General features: G+C 38.7%; 1 protein-coding gene across 1 annotated transcript in view; it reads left to right on the top strand.

Moving 5' to 3' along the window:
* Window positions 1-8,819, top strand: part of PLA2G4A (phospholipase A2, group IVA (cytosolic, calcium-dependent)) — a 65,195-nt gene extending 56,376 nt beyond the window's left edge. The window contains exons 15-18 of the mRNA XM_010158809.1: window positions 4,373-4,557; window positions 6,994-7,189; window positions 7,393-7,550; window positions 8,572-8,819. Of these exons, the coding sequence (XP_010157111.1) occupies window positions 4,373-4,557; window positions 6,994-7,189; window positions 7,393-7,550; window positions 8,572-8,703 (671 nt within the window). The 3' untranslated portion in view covers window positions 8,704-8,819. The remainder of the gene's footprint in view (window positions 1-4,372; window positions 4,558-6,993; window positions 7,190-7,392; window positions 7,551-8,571) is intronic.
* Window positions 8,820-9,098: the final 279 nt, after the last annotated feature.

Raw genomic sequence — 9,098 nt, forward strand, 5'->3', positions numbered from 1 at the left:
GAATTTCAGGAAAATGTTAATTTGCAAAAGAAGTTGAGTGTCTTCCCCCACTCCATGAAGTGTCTGGGACAGTAGCTGCAGATAATTAGGAGTCACGTTAGATTTGTATTTTGAAGATTTGTGATAGACAGCGTTCTTTGCAATCTTTTCAATGACAGCCAGTTAATTCCTTGGTATTCTTCTGGCACTGGTTCTATTTTTTTTTTTTTTATTCCTCAGTAGGTGACAGAGCACTGAGTTAGAGATGTGAGTTTCCCTATAGAAAAGTTACGTTGCAGTGAAGACGTGTACTTGGTGGAGCCTCCACATACAGTTTCTGTGATACAAACTGTAATGCTTCTGCCTTATTATGGATTATCACTGACATCCATCAAGCCGAGGAACTGCAAATCTCTGAAAGTGGTGTTCTTCCCTTGTTCTTGTGTGATGGCACAGCACTGCCAACTGTCCTTCGTAATAACAGTGGTCCCTTCAGCTGGTAGTTTCTATTCAGATGGAGGAGATTGTCCTAGCTGCTCATTATGCAATGGTATTTACCAGATGTTGTTTAAAAGCTTAAATAGCAGGCGCGCTCTAATGTGTATTTGTTAACGTAACAAATCCCTTTGAGTGGTTTTATAGTAATTTCCATCTGTACTCCACTTTCTAAATATTTTTATCATCTCAGAGGTGTTTACAACTGGGTAATCTTAATATTTATAGTAGTTGTAAAAGAGGCAGGAAAGTGAGTGGTAAATTTATGGTTGGAAAAAATGACAATGAGAATTTTGCATAATTAAGACATGAGGATAATCTTCAGAATCAACTATCAACTTCCTGGGGTTTATTTTCAATTGAAATACAATCCTGGTTTGAAAGAAGGAGCCTGCACCTCTGAGAAAACTACTTTTGAGTGCCTCAAATTTCTCTGGGTCTGGCACAAGTTTGACGTAACCGCAATTTTTTTTAGTGTTAGCCAAAGGCCACACTCATAAACCTGAAAACTCAGATCTAACAGCTGACTAAAATAGTTGCAATATTATAGTGAAGAATAGTGTAAAAACTCTTGAAATTTCGATAGTTAATATAAAATCAAATCATTCCATAGTGTGATAAGTGTATCCACATTTTAATGCTGTGAATTTTGCTAACACACAAGAGCCTAGGAGCCCAGAATTGTAGACAGAAAAGGAACTTTGCTGTAAATTCAAAATATTGTATATCACCACAGCGCTGGATGCATTTAAGCTTTGCATATTTATTCCTACCACTAGCAGTTCACCTGTCAGCCTGAGTACAGAGAGGAATCTGAATTGCTTTAGGACTCACTTTCTCTTTATTACCAGACATGCCAAAGGAGAAATAAATGAATCAAAAAGGACATAAGTAATGCTTTATCATCTCCAGTTGTCTCACACCCACTGAGGTGCACTGCAGAGGATGAACTATGTCAGACCTAAGCCAATGTTACATTCATTACTGAGGGCTGAATGGAGGGTCTGCGGTGCATACAGCAGAGATCCCAGCTGCTTGATATGAAAGTAAAATGCTTGGCTTCTCTTTGCTACCGATTCTGTTTAAGCTGAACATTGTCTTAACTGATCTCAGATATGGCTTACAACTTTACACCCCTTGAATGATTTCATGGTGAGCTCGGAGTTGTTCTGTTTCTGTGCCTCTGTATTACAACACACCAAAATCACTTGTGAAAATGCCAAGTGAATAACAATAGGGAAAAAAATAACTCGTAATCTCTGCTTCCTTATTTCAGTATTTATGGAAACTCTGTTATAGTAGATGCACGTCAGTAGCAAATGCCCTTTTCATCTCCCACACTTCCACCGAAGCTGTGGCAGTTTGGTCTCTAGAACAAACTCTCTTTTTTATTTCCAAACAATTCTTAATATCTGTTTGCGTATCCAATTACTGCAAGTCAGATAGGCATCTGTGCTGGTTTCACACAGGGCTGTACTCGTAAGCATCTTGTGCTTCTTCCAGTTTGCTGTTTGATGGACTGAAAGCTTCTTGTAATACAGATGCATCTTTCATAAAAGCAGTCTGCATGGGCTGAAAATTAGTGTCTCGGACTCTCAGAGCATAAATACTCCATTCGGTGTTCGTACTGTTTGAGTTGTGATGGATGGTCTCACCAGGGCTGCTAGAATATATAGAATGATTGCCCTGGATTCATGTGTTGTAAAGTGTAAAAGAACACAGGTTTTTATATCCAGCCTTTCAGAATAACTACAGTGTAGGTTATAGAGTAGGCGATGCTTCTTTGAGCATTAGGGGTACTTACAGTACATTACACCTCTCCCAGGAGCAATTGAGGCTCCCTGCAGTATCCTGACCCACAGTTTAGTCTGCCTGCTTGCCTTGTCTCACCAGGGTATTGTGTGCTGCTTCAGGCCTCTGCCTCTAGGTCCTGTGTTAATCGAATCAGATTGCAGCCTGAGTCTGCTTTTTAGTCATGTCATTAACATAACACTGGACTATCTTCACTGCTTTTTAATTCTGACCCCCTAACATGGACACAAGTTACATTTTGGAACAAAAATAATCTATGTGGTCATTATAAATTTATTGTTGGCAGTATGATTTCTTATCATTTAAGATATAAAATTATTATTATAAATTTGATGAGTCATGAAGGCTATAAGCAGCAGGAACCACCTTGTTCTTCAAGGCCTTTTTGGTAGGAATTTTGCATATGGAGTAACACTCCTACCACAAGCATTCTTATAGGTGGTACAAGGATCACTGTTGACTTTCAAATTCAAGTTTTGTAAAATAAGAATACAAAATTTGACCAAAAATGTTTCTGCAATTTCTAGAAATTCTGTTGAGAACAAGGGTTTGAAATGTCTTAAAAAAAGGAAATGGAAAGAAAAACTGGTTTACTTGTGCTGAAAGGATCTGTAGTAACTGTATTTTTTTTTTACCTGTGTTTTTTTAATTATGGTGAATTTGATAAAGACTAATACATTTTCATTGATTAATGTGAATTCATGGTTTTGAAATATATCTGGTTCTAAAATAAGTCTGTAAACACACTTAACCCTTCATAGGCAACGATTGGAAAGTGGTTTTTTCCCCTTAGAAATCAAGACAAATATTAGGAAACTAGTGCTTTATTTATTAGCAAAGTGCCCTCCAATAAATAATAATAACAGAAATAAAAAGTAAAAATATCTGTTCTGAGATTGTTTTTCTGCTCGTAACAATTTATCTCATGGATACTGTAATGATAAGTTTGAACAACCAGAGTTTGAATTATATTTGATGTATTTTCTTCAGATTAAAATATCTTTTTTCATGTCAATTCATCACCAATAAGCAGGTGCTAGGACATGTAGTTACACAAGAAACAATTCTAGTATTTTCTTCAGCGTTCCCTAGATTACACTGCCCTCTACAGGTAGCAGCATTAGATTTTAGCCAAATGCAAAAACGTGCTGGAAATATTTTTAAGATCTAGAGCAAGAAAAAACTGTCAGGAGGAAAGTTTTTAAGTATTTCAGGGTTCATTTAGTAGTATCCAGAGACGTGGATAAATGTGAAGGCACTTAGGAAAAACTGCTTGTTCTTTCCTGAGCTGCACCAAGGGAATATTGGGTTTAAAGGGGAAATACCATCTTCTTCAGCCCTCAGTCTGGGCATGAGAGATAGGACACCATTTTATACTATCCCCTGGCAGAAATAGCAGTAAGTGGCTTACATGTAATTCTGCCTGCTGCTTGAATTTCAGATACAGATAACGGTTGCTGTTTCTTTTTTTTCCTAGTATTCGAGTGTATGAGGTTTGTGTAGGTTGAAAAACAAGACTTGGTAGTCCTATTTTTAATGGATAGAAACAGACATAGACAGGCATCACGCAGCAGCAGAGACATATTAAGCCTTTTTTTGGCAAATTTCAGTTATTTGGGGAAGAGGAGCTGGGAGGGGCAGGGGGGTTGGGATGAAACCTGGGGGAAGAGGTTTAGGCAGGAGCCACAGGATGCTGAGGGGATATGTGTTAGGAATCTGTCTCTTAGCGTCCCATAAACACTTTCCTTTGTGTATGGGTTGTTAGGGATGAAGGGGTGAAGCTGTCTTGGCTAGGGTCAAACCTGGGCGTTTGCCCCCTTCGGTTAGGCCTCGAGCCACCTATGCTTCTACCTTGGAGTGGGTGTTTGGGTACTTGGCCTACTGAGTTCCCTTCCAGCTCTGGTTTTTTCCTCTCACTCTCCAGCTGTTAAGATGAGAGTTAAGGTTACACTGAGTTCATGGTATGTTTAGCTGGGATACTGTATATTTGAAATTCTGTGGAAACTTGGGGTAACACTGGAAAGACCGTCACGATTTCAGCTTGTAACTGGTGTGTTCCTGTTTCATTTTCATTTGTTCTGCACAGATCCTGATGAGTTTGAAAGGATATATGAGCCGCTAGATGTGAAGAGCAAAAAGATTCATATAGTGGACAGTGGCCTTACATTTAACTTGCCATATCCACTTATCTTAAGGCCTCAAAGAGGAGTTGATCTCATCATCTCTTTTGATTTTTCAGCAAGGCCAAGTGATTCCAGTCCTCCTTTCAAAGTAAGTAAGATAGGCCATTGCTTTCTTTGTGTTCATGAATTTGACTGAGCTGTATTCTTCCAGTCGGGTTGATGGAACATTTCATGGTTCCAGAAGACCGTAAGTGCTATTGTATCGACAGCACTGGAACAGTCGTTTCCACGTCAAGGCAGAATATTGCACTCTGCTTCATTTCCTGTTTATATGATTCACATGAGACAACTGACAAAAACAAGACTAGTACAATAGTTTGAAGTAGTAGCTCTGTTGTTTTTATGGAATTCTTGCTGTCACACTGAATTGCAGAATTTTATTCTATGTTAGTATTAAACAGTTAAGTCACTTAGCATTTTTGCTAATGTTCTAGTTCTGCACAGCTGGATGTGAAGGCATAGCTTTCTGTCACCATCTTACAGACATGTGTTTTCACTCAGTCGCTCTGGTATTGCTAAATATATAACATTGTGGAAGTTGGGCTAACTGTTCGTTTACATCTGACTAGGATAATCCCGGTACTGGTGTAAGTGGGATTCCTAAATCCATTCAGACCAGAGCAAAGCAACCACAGAAAAATACAGATTAAATGCCATGGCTATTTTCTGTAGCAGGTGTGGAAAGCACAGCTGTCGTTCTCTATGACCTGTACATCCAGACAGCTCCAACTGATAGAAGAATTTAATGTTGAATCATTTTGGAAGTTGACACAGAAAAAGCAGCGCTTACGAGACTGTTGTGATGATGTACTCAAAGTAGAGGCAATGTTTACATGAAACCTGAGTGGATATTATAAAATAACCAAGGACACATGTCTGTCTGAGAAACAACTGACATTCTTTGTTGCTTTACAGACAAATTCCAGATAGAACAGAGTATTTTTTTCCTTCCTCTTGCTATTAAGGGACAAAATCCCAAAACAATGTTACACAGTAATTGCAGTAGGAAAATGAACTCTAGATTAGTATTGGCCAATGCAAAGAAAAACAAGTTTCATGAGAAAAAAAGGGAGCAACTTCTGTTGCATCTAGGTCTCTTGGGGACTACCTGGGAGAGTAGAGCACCGAGAAGACTGCTGCTAGTACTGGGATCCTTCATTTTTCTTTAATTGACTGAATCCCACAGCCTCTTTCTTCCTTTAATTTTCTGATTGTTTAAGAATTTTTCTCCTTTATCATCATCACTGCCTATATTCCCCATCAGCTGAATTTCCTAACACAGCACTGCCATCTCCTCTGAAACACCTTCTTTTTCCTCCCTGTGTTGTTCTGCACGTGTAGTCTGTGTAAAAGGCTGTGTGTAGCTGTCTCAGTTACTCTTAGCCTATGCACTGAGCTTTCTGTCTCCATCGGCTGCAGTTTCCTGTTCTACTTTGCGGAACATGCAATACCATGGAGAGATTGATTGGACATCAGATGGTGTCCTGAAGGTTTTTCTGTAAATTCTAATTTTAAAAATACAAAATCCTTTTATGGAAGAAAAAGTGGTGGGAAAATCAAATGGTGCGTTAAGTTTTCATGAAGCCACTGTTGAAGGGAATGGTTCATTATTTCCGAAGCGCAATATGTGTATAATAAAGAGTGACGTACCTCCAGCTAATACATGGGTATAGCCCGCAAGCCGAGGCTGTATGCTAATGGCCTAAAGGACAGAAACCAGTTTTGTTTACTGGCTGTGCAATCCCATTGGTTCCGCTTGCATTACAAAGCATAAATGCTAGTTCAAGAGTTGGCCGGTATCTACGGTAGCGCTCTAATATACTTCTATTACTCCAACCCTTAGGGAAATCAGCCAGCTGAAGTCAATGACTCTACTCTTGTTTTATTATTTTACACCCACTATCTTTTAATCTCTTGCGTATCCAAAACAGTTGCCCAAAGAAGGGTCCTATTTCATTCAAAACCAAGATTAAAGATGTTGACCTTCCCTCTCCTCCCTCTCACACACCCTCGTTACACGCTTTTGAGTCATTATTTACAAATTATTTTGTTTACTGAGTTGTCACGAGGAGGGAAAAAAAAAAAAAAGCCTATTTTCCAGACTTACTTCTTTGCTTAGCATGCTTTCAGAGGCTGTTGGGTGCTATGATGTGACTGAGCATAACAACGCTGAGATCGGTGTTTATTAACTCTCGTTGGTTTCCATAGCACTAATACTCGGTTTGCAAGTAAAATTGCGGGTGGTTTTTTCTAGCAGTCAGCTCTGTAAATTCACCCAAAGATTTATGTGACAGACCAGCTCTTTCCTTCCTGTGAATCACCGCAGGTGGTGCAGACTGGGCAGGCTGAGTTAGGTGCTCGGTTTGCCATACTGGGTCATCTGCACAAAGACTGACTTGATCACTCTTGCGAAGAAGCAGCAGCATGAGCTAATAAAACAGCTTCTGGTAACCAGCTTGACCCATGTCTCTCTACAAATAATCTCACTTTGCAGTGGATGCATCTGAATCTCTTATCTTTTCAGGAAATTTTGCTTGCTGAAAAATGGGCCAAAATGAACAAGCTTCCTTTCCCAAAAATAGACCCAAATGTATTTGATCGAGAGGGCATGAAGGAGTGCTATGTTTTCAAACCAAAGGATACCTCTTCGGAGAAAGATTGTCCAACTATAATCCATTTTGTTTTGGCCAACATCAACTTCCGGAAGTACAAAGCTCCGGGTGAGCACAGTTTCTGATGCTAAACCTCACTGTTCCTTTGAAGCTTTATAATGACACTGTGACAATATTCTAGAAATGCTTTTTCTCTGAAATAACTCTTAAGTTTACCTGTAGTAGTTAGGGATTTCAGAAGAGCCATTAGGATAGTAAGTCCTCAGACCCCACACATTTAGATTGTATTTTTGTATTTGTTCTGTACGCAGGCATTCCAAGAGAAACACAGGAAGAGAAGGATTTTGCAGACTTTGACATATTTGATGATCCGAATACACCATTCTCTACCTTCAACTTTCAGTATCCCAATGAGGCGTTCAAGAGGCTTCATGATCTAATGGAGTTCAACACCCTCAATAACATAGATGTATGTATGCCAGTGCGGAAGGGGCTTAAAGGGTCTGGATTTTTAAAGGGGAAAGTAGCTGATGTGAGTAAAGCCCTGAATCTGTCGTACAGAAGGTACAGGAGTTAACTTCAGTGTTTGCCTGATTATGACACACAGAGTGCTTCCTGCATTTAGTTGTGTCCTGTGCTGTTCTCAAAGCTGTGGCTGGATCAAAGCCCATTATAGCTAGTGGGAAAAAATCTGCTTTATTTGAATAAGGACTGGAGTATACCCTAGGTAAGTTTATAGACTTTTTAATGTGGTTCCTGTGCCACTTCTTGTCATTTTACCATCAAAAGTCCTGCAGGGTAACCGAGCAAAGGTGTCTGCACAGGATGTAGGCGTTATACTCATAACGTTGTAGGATTTTATACTCAGTTCTTTATGTATGCCGATTTTCCAACCGGGAAAAAAGGAAAATGGCAAACTTCATAAAGATCTCTGGAAATGTCTTTACCAACTAACTCAGGAATAATTATTTTTCATTGATTCTGGCTGTAGCACAAGACCAGCATCCATAGAGTGACTTGCCATAATCACAGGTGGAAATGATCATCCCAGATAAAGAAATGATCATTTTCTTTTCAGTTTAGTGGAAAAATCTTGTTATTTCAGGACAAAGGAAGCAAAAGTGAAGCTTTAATCTTTTTCAAGATAATAATTAATGTCTATATCCTTTAAGTATGGATTTTTTTAATGTTTAATTTACCTTTCAGAAATGCACTGGGACTCGGTTTAAATGGTGTGCATTCCTGTGTCACTTTGACGTTGGTGGTATTTTGTCATATCTTTCTATATTAGCTACATTAAAATCAGTGTTTTATACAATCAAGAAAATAGTATTCGTAATACTACTCAGCAACCATTTATTCAAAGATGGAGCAGTGATGAAAGCAGGAGCAACACTTGTTAACATCTGAAAGGGATCTTCTCTATGAGTTAATAAATCATTAAAATGTTAGTTATTTCCCTGAATGACCCATTGTTCACTGTTCTCCAGGTGATCAAGCAAGCTATGATGGAAAGCATTGAATACAGGAAAGAGAATCCGTCTCGCTGCTCCGTGTCTCTTAGCAGTGTTGAAGCAAGGAGATTCTTTAATAAGAGCAATCTTAACAACAACCACACGTAGAGGGTGGGTCATAGGTCCCACTCCTTCAAGATGCTGTTTCTGTCTTTATAACTGGAGTCAAAAAGACATTATTGGAGCATCACTTCTGAACAGGGCTGTGCAAAACTCCTGAAAACATTTTATTGTGACTTTTCAAGTTTTGATATAATTTTGTACTTCTGGTTTGTTTTTTTTTTAAACTGAAACATTTCATTATGCTGATAGCCTTATTTAACAAAAAAACCCCAAACAAAACCAACTATGGAACTAGTTTATTTGGGGTTCAGTGTATTTTTTTTTTTTCCTTACAAAATTGTAAACACTGGTTTCTCGTAGTGGGACAATTGTCTGATTTTTACTTAATGTAAACTGGGCATATCTTGAAATCTAAGATGGAATTAGAAACACAATAGAAT

This window comes from Eurypyga helias, unplaced genomic scaffold (assembly GCF_000690775.1).
Source record: "Eurypyga helias isolate BGI_N326 unplaced genomic scaffold, ASM69077v1 scaffold10759, whole genome shotgun sequence".
NCBI lineage: Eukaryota > Metazoa > Chordata > Aves > Eurypygiformes > Eurypygidae > Eurypyga > Eurypyga helias.